At 57.4% G+C, this 19,926-nt stretch overlaps 2 protein-coding genes across 2 annotated transcripts in view; one reads left to right on the top strand and one right to left on the bottom strand.

Annotated features, from left to right (window-relative positions):
• STX8 (syntaxin 8) overlaps nucleotides 1-12,821 on the bottom strand; it is an 83,632-nt gene extending 70,811 nt beyond the window's left edge. Inside the window, exons 1-5 of the mRNA XM_041470942.1 lie at nucleotides 12,762-12,821; nucleotides 12,001-12,100; nucleotides 8,100-8,194; nucleotides 5,210-5,320; nucleotides 536-660 (exon numbers count right to left, since the gene is read on the bottom strand). Of these exons, the coding sequence (XP_041326876.1) occupies nucleotides 536-660; nucleotides 5,210-5,320; nucleotides 8,100-8,194; nucleotides 12,001-12,100; nucleotides 12,762-12,778 (448 nt within the window). The 5' untranslated portion in view covers nucleotides 12,779-12,821. The remainder of the gene's footprint in view (nucleotides 1-535; nucleotides 661-5,209; nucleotides 5,321-8,099; nucleotides 8,195-12,000; nucleotides 12,101-12,761) is intronic.
• A 2,973-nt stretch (nucleotides 12,822-15,794) lies between these two features.
• On the top strand, nucleotides 15,795-19,624 carry LOC121355486 (TBC1 domain family member 24-like; the record flags this gene model as incomplete). Its single annotated transcript, XM_041470941.1, has 6 exons — nucleotides 15,795-15,920; nucleotides 16,956-17,991; nucleotides 18,370-18,528; nucleotides 18,853-18,916; nucleotides 19,038-19,133; nucleotides 19,291-19,624. Coding segments are annotated over exons 1-6 (1,792 nt in total), but the record flags the coding sequence as incomplete, so codon positions are not given.
• Between the last annotated feature and the right edge of the window lie 302 nt (nucleotides 19,625-19,926).

Raw genomic sequence — 19,926 nt, 5'->3', positions numbered from 1 at the left:
CAGCTGAGGCCCCTCCTGGACCATCCAGGCATTCTCCTGAGCTGCACACCCGTCGTGCCCAGGCAGAGTGGAGCAGGCTTTTCCTGGAGACTGATTTCATGGCATCACTTCCAGCACTAGAATGGCCTGGAAATGACCTCATCAACCTCCCCAGGCTGAGCCTTCCCAACACTCCCAAAGTCAGAGACTCCTTATGGGGGTAGAGGGCCAAAATGAAGACCCTTTTTGGATGAGTTAATTCTTACCTTGTTCCAGTTCAACAAGACTTTTAATGCACCCAGCAAGACCCCTACAGTTATGGATCACACCAAAACCATGAACATGGGCAAAGTCAGGACTTCCAAAATTTAATTTAAGAGGTTGCATCCAGGTAAGAACATCGCAAGCACAATGCTGCTCCTGCAAACACAGAAAGCAGCTGCCTGGAGCTTCAGTGAAGAATAAAACTTCAGCACAGGTTGGTGCATTGAGGTTCAAATAAAAGCTCCTCTCCCGAGTGCCAGAGATGCTCAAACAACCAGAAAGGCTCCTGTACCTTCAATGATCCTCCTCTGCTGCTGCCTGAGCTCATCAAAGCCAAGTCCTCGGGTCTCCTCCGATTCTTCCAAGAGCCAGGGGTTGGCGAGGCCTCGTGTGGCCCCTCCTGCCATGAGGCTGGATCTGCAAAGAGTGCCAGTGAGTGACTGCCAGCCCTGCTGTGTGCCCTGCCCCTGGCACGCAGCAGCACCCCGGGCTCTGCGCAGCCCAGCACCCCAAAAACAAACCCACCTCACAGGCTGCAGGTGGTAAGGGAGGACAGAATTCGTCTCACAGGGATAAACAGACTGTATAAATAGCCACAGATTGTATAATAAATCCATATAAAATGCACACAGCATTCCTGGGAATACACATTATTCCTGGATTTGCTATGTGATCAAAGCTCATAAAAATACTGTTACACCTCAAACAGCAAAAGGATCCACTTGTTAACAGAGCTGCAAATCAGATGAGACTTAATTCCCTGCAATGCTGACCAAACCTCACCAGGAACATTCCTGAATTTTGAGAACTGCAGATGGACACAGCTCCCTTCCTGCACTTCCTAGTCTGGCATCAACCCGAACGAGAAGCCAGGAGCACACACTCCTAAATGAAAGAGTAATTAAATAATGGGATTTCTTTCCAAAGAATTATGACTTGAGATTGTTCACATTACAGACACTTCCCTGGTGACCACAGAAAACAAGATCTCCACGTCCAGGGCACATAAATCCAAGCAGTAAAATGAAACCCCACTCAAGTATTTCCTCAGTAGCAGATTTCTGCTTTCTGCCTTCCAGCTCCTCCAGGACAAACCTCACAACAGACTGAGAGTCCCTGACCCCAGAACTGCAGCTCAGGTTTGGGGGAGGCATGCTAAGGCTGCTTCCCCCAGATGGTCACAGGTTGGAGCTTTTGCTTTCTGCTTTCCTTTCTTTCAACTCTGTATTTCATCCCCATTTCCCTGCTCTTCCCCAAAGCACTTCCACAGACAGAAGACACGAGAGGGGTTTTAGGCTCTCCCAGGCTCTCCACGATTTCAAAAAAAATAGAAAAATAATAGGGAAGAATAGAAAAATAATAGGAAAAAAATAGGGAAAAATTAGGAAAAAAGAGAAAAATAGAAAACCATAGAAAAGAGGAGGGAAAAAGAGAAAAAATAGGAAAAATTAGAAAAAATAGAAAAAAATACTAAAAAAATAGAAAAACATAAGAAAACTCCTTTTAATAAAAGTGGTTAAAAAGCACTTTTTCTAAATCTCAGCATCTCCTTTATCCATCCCAGAGATGCTGAACTCCAAAGCAGAGCCAGCCCTGCTGTGCTGTGACCAGAGAGGAGCTGGGGTTCCTCTGCATCCCAGCCCTGCACCCCATTCCATTTCCAGGTATCTCTCAAGGCTGGCCATTAAATTTCCAGGTATCTGTCGAGGCTGGCCATCAGGATTGATCAGACAAAGTGACACACACCTGGAATGCAGTTTTCCACATCACCCAGCTTTCCTCCCTGCTCAGGGGGATCAAATGTGCTCTTTTATCCCCCAGGCCCACAAGTGGCACCATGTTTGTGACCACGACAGAAGCTAAGGATGGAGACACACTGCAGCTCACCCAATTCACCTCAGTTAGGAAACAAACCCAGGGTGACAACATCTGACAGAGCTGTTTAACTCTGCACAGGGAACAGACAGCTCTCTGCTTGCTAAAACGAGCACAGCTACTCCTGCCTGTTAAAAAACAGCCAAGGCAAGCAAATTTGGAATAGTTTGTGGTTCTGCCCCTCTCCCTCCCACCGGTGCTCTTGGGTCATGCCAAGCGCTGTGCTGGGCACCATAATCTTTGTGACATGTTTGGGAACCACCTTCCACTTCCTCCTGATCCTGCCCTGCCTCGCCTGGCTGGTGTGAAGATTAAAGCTTATCCAATTAGCCAAGTTAATCAGGCAAATCTGGGGAGCCTCACAGAGCAGTGCAGCGTGGGGATGGCTTTTGATGAGGGGAGCAGATTTAACTAATTACAGGGCTCAGCGATGGCCCGAGCACAAAAGGTGATGGGGTTTAAAACCAGGGAGCTCTGTCCCTGCCTAACGAGGGAGGGCTTCTCTTTTGTTTCACTGACAATTCTGAGAACACCTCCCAAGTAACTTGGATTACTCAAGCAGCACCTACTTTAGGCCAAGGCCACACATCGAGGCTTAGGGCTCTGCACGACTGAGTTCTAAACAAAACCTGGGTCATAAGACAGTTGGGTGGATGATCACTTGAACATTCCCTGAGCTACAGAGGGGCTCTTTGAAGCACCCAGGGCACCCCAGCCTGGCTTCACAGGTCACTCTCCACAGGGGAGCTGCAGGACTGGGACGTTCTCTCACTTACAGTGCTCACTCTGTATTTTTAGGAAGCTCCAAGCTAATAAATAAAACAATTTTCTACATAAATATAGAAATTTGGGGGGAAAAAAAATCTATACAAATTTTCTGTATTTGGGCAGCCCTGACCACAGAGCCACTGTGACCCTGGACAGCCCCAGAGCTGGTCCTGGCACTCAGGGGCTCTCCTGGGTGGGCAAACCCCAGAGCTGAGCCCATCCCATCCCCGGATGAGGCTCCAGCAGAACTGGGAGGGAGGAAGGACACCAGGAAGGGCTTTCAGAAGCACCTGAAAACCTCCTGTTGATCTTATTTCCTTCTTTTCTTATTTGGCCCCCACAAGCAAGAGCCAGATTCCCAAAGCATTTGACACCTGAAGCTGGGCACTCATGGACTGAGGCCTTTTTGGCATCAGGTAAAATCCCTGTTTGGATCCTGGCTGAAATACATTCCATCTGTCAGGAAGAGTTCAACCAGGAAAAATGGTGACCCACACTGAAGAGAAAGAAGATTATGGACTCCTCTAAAATGTACCAGGGTAGCTCCTACTGAAGGGATTTTGTGTCCCACAGGCACCAGAAGCTGTCTCTATTTTTGAGGAATTCCAAGAGACACCAAGAAGGGCAGGTAAATTACTGATCTCTGGTGACTGACATGGACTTCTGCAGCCTGAGACTGGTCAGACAGGAGTGGGAATATTCCCATTCCTCTGTCTCCACAAATGTTTAAATATTCTGAAAATTTGACCTGTGAGACCCACAAAGTCACCACTGCTGGCTGCTTCCCCTCTCCTGCCCTTGGAATGGAGTGAGACCCCACAAAGTCACCACTCCTGGCTGCTTTTCCTGCCCTTGGAATGGAGTGAGACCCCACAAAGTCACTACTCCTGGCTGCTCTCCTGCCCTTGGAATGGAGTGAGAGCCTGGGAATTCTGCCCCACTGCAGCCCCTGCTCTGACAGCCTGCACAGCTTCTCCCAGGGAGGAAAAGGGGCAGAAGACACTGAAATGGTCATTAAAGCCCCACTGAAGGAAGTGCAGCCGGCCCTGCTCCAGGGGGGCACACAAAGAGCCCAGCCTTTCCCTGGGAATTCCAGCAGCACCTTAATTGGGGCCGGAAGGGGCAGGAGTGCTGTCCCCAGGCAGGGAGCGTCCTGCAGCAGTTGTCACTTGGGATCAGCCCTGAGAGCATTAAAGCACAGCCCTGCAGCCCAGAAACAGCTTCAGAGCAGCTCCCACGGGATGTGGAACTCACCGAGGGCTGACCAGACGGAAAGCAGCTTAATTCCAGGGCAAAGCCCCAGCCCCAGGCCCTGGACAATAAATATGTGATCAGTGGTGCAGGAAGGTTAATGAAAGGAAGGGCTGCTGGCAGGAGCAGCCTGGGCACCGTGGCTGTCACAGCAGGGCTGGATTAGACATGGAAAAGCAGCACAAGGCAGGCAAGTGTCAGCGCTCAGCCCCATCAAACCCCAGGTGCTGATTGTTCTAATGCAGGGCAAAGCTGATGTCAGCTCCAGGCACATTCCAGGGTGGCTCTGCCACCTCCAGAATCCCAAAGCTGGGCCGGGATCCGCCAGGACAGCAGAGGGACCCCGAGCTGGGAACGGCAGCTGAGCCCTCCAGAGCCCGGGGGCTCCGTGCCTGACACCAGCTCCTGCCAGGACCTGCCGGGATCCTTCCAGGATTCCTCTGAGATCCCTCCAAGATCCCTCCAAATTCCTTCCAAGCCCCTTCCCTACAGACCCACTCCCAGCCCAGGCTCAGGGCTCAAGAGAGCAAAGTTAGATTTCCTGGCACAAGATTCAGGCCCTGAGGTGCCTCTGCCTGCACCCCTGCAAACCAGACCCACAAGGGAGACCATGGAAGGGGTGGGAATTCACCAGATGGAATATTTGGCATAGTTTTATCCATTTTTAATAAAAGAAGTTAAAAGAGAACTATAAAACATCAAGTCTTGCAGCACCAGCAAATAAATACTCTCTGATGTTATCTTCTGCTGGAAAATACTGGATTCCCTAATCATTTCTAATGGGGCCTGAAATTATCAAGGGATTTTGGTATTTTACTCCTGTCGCCCAAGGCGGATCCTTTGAGGCCTTTTAATAAATTTAATAAACTTTATTCCTTTAACTCTGCCCAGCCTCTGCTCCAGGAGCCTCTCCAGGCATGAAGAGAGCTGCCAGGAACGTGCAGTCCCTGACAAAACCACCTCATTTCTAAGCAGATGACTGCCCTGGGTACCTGCAGGGGCAATGAGCTCAGCTCACCCCAGATGCACCCAAAGCTGAGCTGCACGGGGACCTCAGGGGACAGGGCCATACCTGCTCATGTCTGGCTCTGGGCCTTCATTCCTGTAGGATGCCTCCAGCTGTCTGTGCCGGGTCAGGAGCTCATCCACCAAGTTCTGCCTCCTGTCCCCCTCCAGCTGTGTGCTGATGGCTCTGGGTTAAGGACCAAACTCAGAAACACGAAGAAGCTTTCATTTCATTTCATAAAATAATACTTGTTATGCATTCAAAAAATAAATCAGACTTCCTGATCATCAAAAAACGATTTTAACTCAAAAAAAGGCTCCAAGATCTAAGAGGATTGGTCACGTTTTTCTGAATGAAACCTGCTGTTATTCTAAATGTGTTTCTGCTCTTTACATACCTGAAACAAAAGGTTTCATACAGTGGCCACAGAAGGATCTTTATGTCATCATCTCAAAATAATTAGAGAACTGGAAGGACATTTACTGCCAAATTAGCAGAAAGAATAGCATTTCCCCTCCAAAATCCAAGCAAAGTCATTTTCTGTTTATTTTTGGTCTCTAACACTGACAGTGTAACAGTACTGCACAGGTTAAGCTCAGGGAAGGAAGAGATTTCTTAAGAGAACTCCAAATTACTCTGTCACCACCAGGGCAGGCCAAGCAGAACAGAGCCTTTAAAATCAGCAGGGTATTTCTCATCTCACTTCACTGCAGGCTCCTCACACAGACCAGGGGAGCAGCTGCCAGCCAAGGGATCAGAGAAAAACCAAAATTTTCCTTTGAGCATCTGTTTCCAGCTGCAGTTCTGAGCAGAGCACCCGAGAGCCCCTGGAGAGCAGAGGAACAATCACACAGTGCCTCTGCAGAGCAGTGTGCCCACAGGGGAGCTCTGGGGACATCTCCAAACCAACCCTGGGGACACCCTGAGGGACTTGAACTCTCTCCCAAGTGCTGCTGAGTGGGTTCAGCACTGGCTGAACTGGTTTGTGTGTGTTTTCTGCCACAGCAGCAGCATCTGCCTGCCCAAGCAGCCACTGGGAGCTCCAGCCCTGGCCACCAGCACAGCACTCAGGCTCAGGGCTCAGGAGGGGTTTCTGCTGTGCCAGTCTGAAATTAAACACCCCTCCCTCAAACCAGACTGCTCCTGATACCTTAGGGAGATGGACATCCCTGTGACCCTCCAACCTGGCTCTTCCAGCATCTCCCAGTCTAGCCATGGGGTAGATAACACTCCTAGCAGAAAACCTGATTTCTTCCCAAGGTGTGCTCTGCAGCATTTTGATCAATCTGCAGCTGCAGGGCTGCTGTGTCTTAAAGCCAAAGCCAGGATACCCCAGCCTGGACAAAGCTTCCTCCTTGCTTTTAGCAAGGCTTGGCCAAGAGAAAATGGCAGAGGAAAATGCACTGGGCAGTTAGTGCTGGCCAAGTGACCCTGCTTCACAGCAGTGCCTGCACAGCACAGGCAGCTCTGAGCTCTGAGACCTCTGCTTAAGCTGCTCTCAGCCATAGGCAAGGCTGGGGGGACAGAGGTGACCAGAGCCAGGCTCTGTCCCAGCAGCCCAGCGTGCTCAGCCCTTCCTGGCCTGCAGCTGCCCTGACAGTAACAACAGCAGCACAGAGAACCTTCTGGAGAGCAAGTGTCCTGCAGAGGGAACGAGGGGAACCCAGAGCGTGTGGCAGGGGCTGAGAGCACGTTCTGCACAGCACACTCTGCACAGCACACTCTGAACAGCACACTCTGCACAGCACACTCTGAACAGCACACTATGAACAGCACACTCTGCACAGCACACTATGAACAGCACATTTTGCACAGCACATTTTTACAGCACTTTTTGCACAGCACACTTTGCACAGCACACTCTGCACAGCACACTATGAACAGCACATTCAGCACAACACACTATGAACAGCACACTCTGCACAGCACACTTTGCACAGCACATCCTACACAGCACATTTTGCACAGCACATTCTTCACAGCACATTGTGAACACCACGTTTTTTACAGCATGTTTTGCACAGCACATTTTCCCAGCACGTTTTCCAGGTGCCCCAGGGGCAGGGCTGCTGGGCACAGATACATCTGCCGTGTGGACACCGCCCGCAGCAGCTGCTCCCTCACAGCACACTCTGCACAGCACACTCTGCACAGCACACTCTGCACAGCACACTCTGCACAGCACACTCTGCACAGCACACTCTGCACAGCACACTCTGCACAGCACACTTGACACAGCACACTCTGCACAGCACATTTTGCACAGCACATTTTTACAGCACATTTTGCACAGCACACTCTGCACAGCACACTCTGCACAGCACACTCTGCACAGCACACTCTGCACAGCACACTCTGCACAGCACACTCTGCACAGCACACTTTGCACAGCACATCCTACACAGCACATTTTGCACAGCACATTCTTCACAGCACATTGTGAACACCACGTTTTTTACAGCACATTTTGCACAGCACATTTTTACAGCACATTTTGCACAGCACACTCTGCACAGCACACTCTGCACAGCACACTCTGCACAGCACACTTTGCACAGCACATCCTACACAGCACATTTTGCACAGCACATTCTTCACAGCACATTGTGAACACCACGTTTTTTACAGCATGTTTTGCACAGCACATTTTTACAGCACACTTTGCACAGCACACTTTACACAGCACATTCTGCACAGCACACTCTGCACAGCACATCCTACACAGCACATTTTGCACACTTCGCACAGCACATTTCCACAGCACACTTTGCACAGAACACTCTGCACAGCACATTTCCACAGCACATTTCCACAGCACATTGTGCACAGCACACTTTGCACAGAACACTCTGCACAGCACATTTTCCCAGCACATTTCCACAGCACACTGTGCACAGCACGTTTTCCCAGCACGTTTTCCAGGTGCCCCAGGGGCAGGGCTGCTGGGCACAGATACATCTGCCGTGTGGACACCGCCCGCAGCAGCTGCTCCCTCAGCTGCTCAATCTTCTCCCTGAGGCTCTGCAGCGAGGACCTGATGGCCACGTTGACCTGGGGGAACACAGACATTGTCACTGGCTGCTCTGTCAGATCTGCATGACATTTCATGTATATATATATTTAATTTTCACTGCACCGGTGTGAAGGGCTCCAGCAAGCCCAGAGAGCCCGCTCAGAGCCAGAAGTCACTGCTTACAAAACAATGGCACAGTTTCACAAACACAACTCTGAGGCATTAATGCTGATGGATATGGAAAGCTGTCTTTCAAGTCTTTATAAACACACTTCTTTATATGGGCAAAACATTTCAGCACATTTTAATATTTTCCAGATAAATTTCCAGCTCTTTCCTCTGATCTTCAGTAAAAATACAAGCACCAGCTTCTTTTGCCACCAGGTTTCTTTCCCAGCTACCAGGATCAGAGAGAAGGCTGCTACAGGTTCACACATTCCCTGCACTGAACTCCTCCAGACTTGAAACCTAAGACCCCAAAGAAATCCAGATTGTTCCATTTCCCTTCTCAGCAGCACCCAGCACTCCCAGTCCTTTCTCACCACCGACCTGCCCAAGCCCCAGATGTGTGTTCTCAGTAAAAATGGAATTCAGCCATCCTTCCCTGCTGCAAGCAAACCCCAGGCTTGCAGGAACCCTCCTGCTTTCCCCCCACCCCTTCCCAACTCAAACTCACATTATCCTCTGAGCTTTTCCTCCTCAGATGTTATTTCTTTTCATTCCAGTTATGCAAAAAAAAAACCACTCAAACTGCAATTAACAATGCAAGTCGTTCTAATTAAGACTTGCTGTGCCTCTTGTTTACAAGCTGTGGCTTACAACAGGCAGCAACCCCAGCTGCTCTGCGGGGAGCTGGAGAGAGGAAAATCTGCTCTCACTCTCAGCCCTGCTCTCCTGGAGACACAGAGGCAGCAGCAGCAGCAGCAGCAGCAGCAGCCCTCTGCAGGGGCAGTGCTGCCAGGCCCTGCCTGTGTGCTCAGGGATGGAGCAGCAGAGATGGAACCTGTCTGGGATGGAGCAGGAGAGCCTGAGAGACTGAACCTGTCTGGGATGGAGCAGGAGAGCCTGAGAGACTGAACCTGTCTGGGATGGAGAAGGAGAGCCTGAGAGATGGAACCTGTCTGGGATGGAGCAGGAGAGCCTGAGAGACTGAACCTGTCTGGGATAGAGCAGGAGAGCCTGAGAGATTGAAACTCTCTGGGATGGAGCAGGAGAGCCTGAGAGACTGAACCCATCTGGAATGGAGCAGGAGGGCCTGAGAGATGGAATCTGTCTGGAATGGAGCAGCAGAGCCTGAGAGACTGAACCCGTCTGGGATGGAGCAGGACAGCCCCAGGAGACTGAAACTCTCTGACTGGCTGGGGTTTGCTCTCAAACACCACCAGGCACAGCAGAGAGCAGATGCAGCCAGGCTGAGGCAGCCAGAATCCACCTCTGGACCAAAGCACCCAACGCCACCGTGGCAGCAGATCCAAACCAGCACGGGCGATCAGAGATTTTGGGAGTGCTGAAGCCTCTGTGTGGCCTCCAGCTCTGCAATCAGGTAATTAAATGTAATTAATTTTGTTTGTTCTCCGCTCCAGGTGGAGAATGATGCATTTGACTGACCCAGAACAGCAACAGAGCACAAAGGTGACACGGCCAAAAAAGTCACCAAAGGCAGCAGCCTGGCAGAAACTGCAGTGAGAGAGCAAAAGATTTCCCCTCCTGTACAGAAAACCAAGGCAGAAGAAAAGCAGAAAGAAAATAAAAGAAACCAATGGAAGTTTTATGATCAGCTTAACGGAGCAGAGTTTACAGATGGTAAGTGCTGGATGAAAATCCTTCCTCACCGTTTATTTTTCCATTTTAGATTTTGTGCTCTATTTTTGGCTCAGCAACAAGCAAGAAGTTTGTCAGCCGTGCTAATTGCACAATACTACAGAAATGAAACCCTGTTTACATTCTCCCTAGAAGGCCAGTACTGTACAAAGACACTTCCCTGCATTACAGCACTCAGGAGGCGCAGGACACGCGACTGCTCAGCCGTGGGTTTCTCAACAGGCATTTCTGTTATGGAAACACCTCTCTCCTTGCTGGAGCCTTGTTTAGAGTAGAATCAAGCACTGCCAAATATTCCCCTTTACCTGTTAATGGATTAAAGCAAGCTGGAAAACACAGGGCATGGAACAAATGATTTTATGGAGCAGTCAGCCACCCGTGCAGTGTTTCCATAAAACACCAGCCCGGAGAGTTCCAGCCCCAGAAAGCTCCAAACAGCACCAACCCCACGTCTCACTGGGGCTTGGGCTCCTCAGAGGTGGCGCTGGTGGCACTAGAGAACTTTGCCCTCTATAAACACAGACAGATTGAGCAGCAATCTTTTTATTGGTCTTCTGTTGTTGAGGTGTATCTGTGCAATTCTGATACTTCACCATGCTGAAAGCAGGAATTGAATCTGCACCTCCAAACGCTCCAAAGCCAGAGAAATACTGCTCAAATCCCACTCATTTGGGGTTTCTGAGACCCCTTCTCAACTCCTGCTGAAGTGAGGCAGCCATTCAGCAGCACTGATTACTGTGCACAGCCTACACGCTCTTCCTCAGAACTTCTTCCAAGGAAACATTTCAAAAATAACATTGGATTTGAACAGTTCTCAGCAAAGTGAGTGGCCCAGCAGACCCAGTGATCAGGCACTGCATTACAGCCCTGACACAGAGAGGGGGAGAAAAACCACTGCAGCTTTAATTATGAAATTATTATAAATGACCAACTCAAGGGCTTACAGCAATTTTCATCTGAAAACAGCCAAGGGAGCAGGTAATGACTCAAAGCTGCTCCTGAAGGAAAGGATGAGGCTTGGAGCCCCAGGGAAAGCAGCCTCCTGAAAACCTTTATTTTACTTCTTTAACAGGAAGTGGGAAAATGTGGAGAACACAACATTCCTGGGTGAGCTCCAACTGCTGCTTCTCATTCCTGTTTAACTCTGGGCTTGTATTTTGTTAGAAATGCAGCTAAAACAAGGCTGCAAGATTCCTATTCCCTCTGATCTGCAGCCACTGCAAAAGGCAGAAGCCAGCCCTGGGGGAGGAACATCTGCTCTCTGTTCACAGAGAGAGCACAGAGCAGCTGCTGAGCATCCCAGCATCCCTGAGAATCCCAGCCTCTGGGACAGCCCCATCCCAGCATCCCTGACTCTCTGGACCAGCTCCATCCCAGCATCCCTGAGCCTCTGGGACAGCCCCATCCCAGCATCCTTGAGCCTCTGGGACAGCCCCATCCCAGCATCCCTGAGCCTCTGGACCAGCTCCATCCCAGCATCCCTGACTCTCTGGGACAGCCCCATCCCAGCATCCCTGAGCCTCTGGACCAGCTCCATCCCAGCATCCCCGACTCTCTGGAGCGGCTCCATCCCGCAGGGACAGCCCGAGCAGGCAGCAGGGCGTGCCCAGCACGGCCGCAGCTCCTCCCAGAAGCAGCGCTGCCGCACGCACAGGTTCACCGCTGCTCACCCCAAACCGCGGTGACACCGGGGAGCCGCTCTTCATTCCCAAACTCCCTTCCCGTTCCCCTTACAGATCCCTTAAGGGACAGACACCGGCGCTGGAACACAACCTTCCCCTGCGGTGCCGGCAGCGACACAGCCCGGCCCCGATCCGCATCTTCCTCCACCCCGCATCCCGGGAATTCCGCACCGCACCCTGGGAATTCCGTCCCGCATCCCGGGAATTCCACCTCGCATCCCGGGAATTCCACCCCGTATCCCCGGATTTCCGCCCCGCATCCCGGGAATTCCGCCCCATATCCCGGGAATCCCGCCCTCCCGGGCCGTCGCAGCCGGCACACCGCACCCAGCCCAGGGCACCTTGGCCGAGCTCTCCCCGCTCCGCTGGCAGCGGTTCCGCTCCTGCAGCTTCTCGGCGATGTCCTGGGCGAGCTGGCGAGCGGCGGCGAGCAGCGACAGCCTGCGGGGACAGCAGCGGCTGAGCCCGGGATGGGATGGGATGGGATAATGGGATGGGATGGGATGGGATGGGATGGGATAGGATGGGATGGGATGGGATGGGATGGGATGGGATGGGATGGGATGGGATGGGATGGGATGGGGATGGGATGGGACGGGACGGGATGGGGATGGGGATGGGATGGAGATGGGGATGGGATCGGCTGGGATCTGATGGGATCGGCCGGGGTGGGCTGGGATCTGGTGGATTAGCTGGGATGGGCTGGGACCCGCCGGTACAAGCCTCGGGAGGGGAAGACACAACAGCCCCAAAGCCTGGGATGGGCTTTGGGAAAGGACCCGGGAAGGGAAGGCACAGCATCCCAAACACACGGACACCCGGATGGGAAAGGACCCGGGAAGGGGAGGCACAGCACCCCAAACACACGCACACCGGGATGGGAAAGCACCCCAAACACACGCACACCGGGATGGGAAAGCACCCCAAACACACGCACACCGGGATGGCTTTGGGAAGGCACACCCCGCACACCCCGCACAGCCCGGCCCCGCTCCCGCCCGTGCCGGGCCCCGGAGGCTCCGCACGCTCCGCAGCCCCGGCAGGCCCGCTCCCGGCCCGCTCCCGGCCCCAGCCCCGGCCCCAGCCCCGGCCCGGCGCTCACCAGGGGTCCGGAGCCATCGCGGCCCCGGAACCTGCCCGGCGCTTCCGCCGGATCCGCCCGGACGCGCCGCGCGCAGGCGCCGGGAGGGACGGAGGGGAAAGGGAAACGGGAGAAGGAGCGGGGAGAGAGGAACTGGGAGAGAGGGACAGAGGGAGATGGAGAGAGGGGAGAGATGGAGAGAGGTACCGGGGTACGGGCCCGGCGGAGCGCGGCCGGCCCCAGCGTGCGGCAGTGCGGGGAGCGGGGCCGATGGCGCAGCGGCTGTGCTGGGCCGTGCAGGGGCACAGGGGAGAGCCGGCTGTTCTTGGGGCACAGGGACAGCCGGCTGTTCTTGGGGCACAGGGGACAGCCGGCTGTTTGCGGGGCACAGGGGACAGCCGGGTGTTCGGGGGGCACAGGGGACAGCCGGCTGTTTGCGGGGCACAGGGGAGAGCCGGCTGTTCTTGGGGCACAGGGGACAGCCGGGTGTTCGGGGGGCACAGGGGCAGGATCAGGTGTTCGGGGCAGAGGGACAGATGTGCGGGGCCCAGGGACAGATGCAGATGTTCGGGGTTTACGGTGGCAGAGGTTCAGTGCACAGAGGGTGGGCACAGAGCTTTGCAGTACAAGGGGCAGAGGTGCAGAGATGTTCGGGGTGTAGAGGTGCAGGTGTTCGGGGTGTGGAGCTTTTCAGTACAAGGAGCAGAGGTGCAGAGATGTTCGGGGTGTAGAGGTGCGCGGTACAAGGTGCAGATGTGTGCAGATGTGCCCAGCACAGAACCAGAGCTGTCCCCACCCCTCCCTGCTGCCACATAAACCCAACACGGAGCGGTGGCACCGGTTCCCTTCTCCAGACCCCCAGTCCTGTCCCTCCCATCCGCAGTGACATCGCTGCCCTCCCTGCCCCGTCCCCCGGTGACACTGGCGCTGCTGGCACTGGCGCTGTTTTGGCTGCGGTGGGCGCGGCCCCTCGCTCCCGCAGCAGCTCCAAGCCCTTCCCACCCCTGATCCGCCGGGATTTGGCCTCTCCCTTTGTTTTTGGATGCGATCGGTGACGCAAATGGGGCACAAACCTGAGGAGCAGCTTCGGGGCGCTGCCAACGAGGCTTTGTCGCCCTCGTCACGGGGCTGCGGGGCCGTGCTGATAACAACAGCGATGACGGCAGCGATAGGGACAATCACAACAGTGCTGATAAGGATATTGGTAACGAGAAAATCCCACTCATTTGGGGTTTCTGAGACTCCCCATCCAAAACCCCAGCCCCAAACTCGGCTGAACCCCCTCCGTGCCCGGGGCAGAATGGCAACAATGCTGATAAGGATATTGATAACGAAACGAGCGCATCTCCTCAGCACGGTCCGGTTCCCTGGGCTGATCCCGCTCTTCTCCCCGTTCCCGGGGCTGATCCCCGCTCTCCTCCCGGCGATGTCCCCGGGAATGAGCCCCCCAGGCGCCCTCAGTTCCTGTCCGCTGTCCCGCTGGCCGGGCAGGGCTGGGGACACGTCCCGACCTGCCCAGGAGCGCGCAGGGCCAGCGGTGCCCTGGGGGGCTCTGAGCCCCCCGCTGGCCCCGGCAGCCCCCGGGGTGGGCTCTGTCCCCTGGCCCGGCTCTCCGCACAGCCGGAGATGCTCTCGCAACCGTGGCCATCAAACATTCATGGCCTTGGGCTGCGCTGCTCAGCCCGAGCCCCACGGCCTCTACATATTTCATATTTCGCCATTAAAAACGCATGAAGCGACATTTCCTATCGCCCTGTCCCTAATTCACTTCCATCTCCATCTCCGGAGCGGCTGCCGGAGGTGTCGGAGCTGCGGGGGGCTGGCAGAAGAGGCGACCGCTGTCCTGGGGAAGGCAAATGAGGATAAGGCGGCCGGCAGGGTCCGGGGAAGGCAGCGGGAGCCGGAGCTGGGCAGGGTCGGGGCTGCAGAGAGAACAAGCGGCCCCTTGGCACCGGGGAGCAGCGCGGGGTGCGGTGAGGGGACCCCTGGGACCAGGAGCGGGGCTGGGGCCGGCACTGCCCCTGTGGGAGCAGCCTGTGGAGCAGAACAGCCCGTCAGGCCCCGGCCAGGCTCCGGGGGGGATCCAGAGAAGGAGATCAGGATAAGGATAACTCCCACTGGGAGACCCCTCGCCCCTCTGGCCCCCGGCACAGCCCGGGCGCCTTTGCTGACCCTCGCCCCCACTCCTGGGGCTCCCCGCTCTTCAGGGGCAAAGGGAGGGGTGACAGGACAGCCGAGCTGCTCCCGAGGGACTCGGCACCGCACGGCGAAGGTGAGGGAAAGGAGAGGCTCCTCAAGCAGGGAGCCGTGCTCGGGAGGTGCTGCGGGGCCGGAGGATGCTCAGGGAGGTGCTGCAGGTGCAGCCGGACCTGGTCAGGAGCAACCTGCCCCCCATCAAACATTCATGGCCTTGGGCTGCGCTGCTCAGCCCGAGCCCCACGGCCTCTACATATTTCATATTTCCTATTTCACAGGCGGGGAGGCAGGCCAGGAACAGCCTGCAGCTGCTCTTATCACACCAGAAACAATCCGATTTTAAAGGCAAATAAACATCCTTTACAAGGTTAGGATGCCTATAAAAGTGCCCGCTAAGCGCAGCCCGAGCCTAGAGTTCTGCGGCAGCGCTGCGGGAGCGGGGCGCTGTCCTGGGAGCCTCTCCCGGCTGCTGGAGGCCGCTTTTCCTCCAGCGCAGCCCTTGTGTCCGTGAGCACAGCGCTCGTCCCGCAGCTCTGCAGCGCGTTCTGAGGCTGGGACCGATCGGTACCGGCCATTTCCCGGGGGCGCACCGGGACCGCTGGAGCCGCAGCCCGAGCGGCAGCACGAAGGTTATCCTCGGGAATAAAGGGTTCATTTACTGCCCGTGTTGCTGTTTGATGCTATCGCGGCCCACGGGGTGTTTACAGCCCCCAGCCGGGCCCGGCGCGGAATCGGGGCAGGAAGGGGCGATGCGGGCGCGGAGCTGCTCCACCCTCGCTGTGTTTACCCCAAACAAAGGCCGGGGCCGCGGGCTGGCCCGCACCTTAAAAGCGCGGGCAGGTGCGGGCCAGAGGGGACCCGCGGGGTGGCCGAGCTGGCACATGCTGCAGGTGGGGCTCAGCCTGCCCCGCTGCCCCGGGGCCGCGGCCGCCGCCTTGCCCATGGCCGAGCCGGCCGCGGGCGAGGACACGGGCACCGGGCCAGGTGAGTGCCACGAGCGGGACCCGCCGAGCCGGGCCACGGCCGGGGAGCGCAGGGGCTGCGGCACAGCCGCGTTCCTGCCCCGAGCCCCCCGGGGCCGTCCCGGGGCGGGCAGAGCCGGAGCCTCCGCTCAGCACCCGGGGCCGGGGCACCGCGGGCGGGTGGGCTCGGGCTGCTGCTCCTCGGTACCCGGGCAGGGCAGCGCCCCGAGAGAGGACGAGGTGAATTCGGAGAGCAAACAGCCCCTGATCGACCCCCGGTGTTGTCTCAGCCTGGTTTCTGTGGCCAGGAGCCCCCGTGACCGTGCTGGGGTCAGGCTGTGGCCGGGACAGGAGTCGGCCCGAGCGGCTCCGGATGCAGCAGCTCCTGCCCTGAACCAGGCTGAGCCCGAGCCGCTCCTCCTGCTGGCCTTGGGCAGGCGCCAAACTGAGCCGGAGAGCGAGAGCCGGAGCCGGCCCGGGCGTCAGGACCCCCCGAAGGGCCACCACGGGCTGTCCCCCGTGTCCCCTTGGCTCAGCGCGAATCCATCCCTGGGCCCCAGCAGCTGAGCACGGGCACGATACAAACATCCGAGAGCTAATGAGTGCTAATTGGCGGTATCCCCGGCCGATGATGAGTGCCCAGCAGAGCTCACCCGCGCGGGGACAGCTCCCAGCCCCGACAGGGCTCGCTCGAGCTCTCCGCAGCGCCGGGGAAATGCCGCTCCCGTCTCTCTAGGCGGAGCTCAGACCCTGCTCTTCCCAGCGCCGGGCCGGCGGTGCCCGAGCCCTGCCTCGGGGCTGGGAGCTTTGGGAGGGCTGAAAAGCCCCTCACGGTGTGAGAAGAAGCCCTGACAGCCAGCTGGGACCCGGCCCCGCACTTCTCCGGGGCCCGGAGCTGATGGGAGCGGGAGAGGGCAAAGCCTGAAACGCTTCTCTTTGCGGGGGAGAACAAAGAAACGCAGGACGCGGCTGTGAGACTTCAGAGCACCCCGAGCCAGGGCGGAACGCTGCCGGTGGGGCGGTGAGAGGCGATCAGTAAAAGCTCTTTGTCCCGCAGAGGCGCTCGGCTCATCCCCGGTCACCATCGTGGTCACGTCCGAGGCTGACACCTGGGACATCGACACCTCCTCGTGCCGGGGCTGCGGGCACTTCGTGGACTGGGACAAGATGCCGGAGCCGCAGGGGCCGGCGCAGATCCCGCGGGACGTCCTGGGCAGGCCCCCGAAGGAGCTGAAGCGGCTGGCGAGGGAAGGCTGCTGGGCCGGGAGCCACGCGGGCCGGGCCCGGCTCTACCCCCGGCTCATCCAGCGGGTCTCCTGCCGCCTCGTCACCCCCGACGCGCTCGTGTACCGGGACGTGGCCGGCCGGCTCTTCGGGAAGCCCAGCGTGAGCTCGCACCCCCTGCCCGAGTTCCTGGAGGGCTGCCCCGTGCCCACCTACTGCCTCAGCCCGCACGGGGTCACGGCCCTGAAGAAGATCCTCATCTGCGTGGGCGCCCTGTTCCCCGACATCACGCACAGCCCGCTGCTGCCGGCGCTGGCGGCGCTGCTGCTGCACTACAGCGAGGACGAGGCCCAGTGCTTCGAGAGCCTCTCGCGCCTCATCGCCAGCAACGCTCCCCACGCCGCCTACATCGACCAGTCCTTCCTGGCCCACCAGGCCTCCTGCATGACCTTCGGGGACCTGGCCAGCAAGCACTGCCCGGCGGCTCACAAGCTCATAGCCGGCGCCGCCGACAACGTGCTCGAGGTCTACTCGGAGTGGCTGTCGTGGCTCTTCCCCGGGCTGCCCTTCGCCTACGCCGTGCGCGTGCTGGACGTGTTCCTGCTGGAGGGCCAGAAGGTGCTGTACCGCATCGCCCTGGCCCTGCTGAAGCAGTTCCGGCTCTCGGCCGCCCCGGCCGGGCCGCAGGGCTCCGACATCAAGGCGGAGCTGCAGGCTTTCGTGAGGAACATCGCCGAGCACGCGACTGTGGACAAGCTCCTGGAGAGAGCCTTTGGCATCCGGCTCTTCTCCCGCAAGGAGATCTGGCTGCTCCACATGGCCAACAGGAAGGCCTTGGTGGAGAGGGGCATCACCGTGGTGCAGAGAAGGTGAGAGAGCTCTGTGCCCCCCAGCTCTGGGGCTGAGCTGGCAAAATGGGAGTTCCTGTGGGGAACCCCTGGGAGAGCTGCAGGAACCTCCCAGCTGTGGCTGTGCTGGGCCCTCGCAGCCCCTGGGGAGCCCTGCCAGGGGACATGGCACAGCAGAGCTGGTGACCCTGTCAGGGGACATGGACAGCCAGAGTCAGTGACCCTGTCAGGGGACACGGCACAGCCATAGTCAGTGACCCTGTCAGGGGACACGGCACAGCAGAGCTGGGGGTGTTGGCAGAGAGCTCACGGTGCACAGGGCAGGGCAGAACCTGCTGCAGGGGCCGTGCCCCAAAAAGCAGAGGAACCCAGCCCGGCCTGATGTCCCTCCCCCCGCAGGCCGTCCTTCCACCTGGCCGTGGACATGCAGAAGTTCAGCTCCAGCACTGTCACGGCGCAGGAGATGCGCCTCGTCTGGTCCTGGATCCCCGAGCGCTTCTCGCTCTTCCCCCCGCTGCTGCTCTTCTCCACCTCCGAGGACGGCTGCAGCCTGCAGAGGTGAAGCCTCACCTGCCCCGGGGGGAGACCTGGGCAGGGCTTGGTGCTGGAGAGAGGAGCAGCACGAGTGACCTGGGCCACCTCTGGGGCTGCTGGGGACCCTCCTGGGCTCGGTTCGGGCTCCTGAGCGCGGCTCAGGGCAGGGGGCAGAGGCTGGCCCAGATGGCCACCAACAGCTGGGCACAGGGAGCCCTGTGGGTGTGCCAGGCAGGGATGTCCCCGTGTGCCACACTGTGCCAGGCATGCTGTGAGCAGCCAGGGCCAGCCAGCACAGCCTGCCCAGGGCTCCAGCTCCCCCCGAGCCCGCCCTGTCCATCTCTGCAGGTTCTACACGTGCTGTGAGGGCTACGAACCCACGGTGCTGCTGATCAAAACCACCGAGGGGGAGGTGAGCGCTTCCCAGGCAGGGCTGGGGAAGGGCACAGGCTGGGTGACCCCACTGGGTGAGGGGGAGAGAGGCCACGGCTGAGGCTGATCCATCCCCTGAGCCCCCTGTGCTCTCTCCCCAGGTGTGTGGGGCGTTTCTCTCCTCCGACTGGGCCGAAAGGAAGAAGAGCGGAGCCACATCGGGCTTTTTTGGGACAGGGGAGTGCTTTGTGTTCACGGTAAGTCACGCTTTGTGTCTGGCTCTGTCCCTTCGTTGCTGCTCTGCCAGGACAGCCCGTCCCTCGCCTGCCCCAGCTGCAGACCCGGAGCAGCAGCAGCGCCTTCCCCCGGGCTGGCGCGGTGCCCCGGGGCTCACAGGCGTGTCCCGCTGCCCAGGTGCGCCCCGAGGCAGAGAGGTACGAGTGGGTGCTCATCAAGAAGCCGGAGCTGGCCAAGGCCGTGCCGCGCTCCCGGCAGCGCTCGCCTTCCCCCGCTCCCGAATCCCTGCTCGGCTCCTCCCCGGACAGCCGCAGCTGCAGCCCCAACCACCTGGCCGTGCCCTCGCCGCAGAGGAGAGGCCGCCTGTCCCCGTTCCTGGCCATCAGGCACTTCCTCCTGCCCTCCAAAACTGCCTCCATGTTCATGTCCGGCTCCCGGGACGGCATCGTTATCGGTAAGGAGGATCGATATTGGCAAGGGGGATCGATACCGGTAAAAGGGATTGATATTGGTAAGGGGGATCGATATCACTGCCCTCCAAAACTGCCTCCATGTTCATGTCCGGCTCCCGGGACGGCATCGTTATCGGTAAGGAGGATCGATATCGGCAAGGGGGGAATCGATATTGGTGAGGAGGGATAGTTATCAATAAGGGGGGATTGATATTGATAAAAGGGATTGATATCAGTAAGGGGGATCGATATTGGCAAGGGGGATCGATACCGGTAAAAGGGATTGATATTGGTAAGGGGGATCGATATCGGTAAAAGGGATTGTTACTGATAAGGGGGAATCCCTATTGATAAGGGGGGG

Source organism: Pyrgilauda ruficollis, unplaced genomic scaffold (assembly GCF_017590135.1).
Source record: "Pyrgilauda ruficollis isolate IOZ18807 unplaced genomic scaffold, ASM1759013v1 scaffold250, whole genome shotgun sequence".
In the NCBI taxonomy this organism is placed as follows: domain Eukaryota; kingdom Metazoa; phylum Chordata; class Aves; order Passeriformes; family Passeridae; genus Pyrgilauda; species Pyrgilauda ruficollis.
Note: the sequence above shows the minus strand (reverse complement) of the source record. Positions and strands in the feature narration are given on the sequence as shown.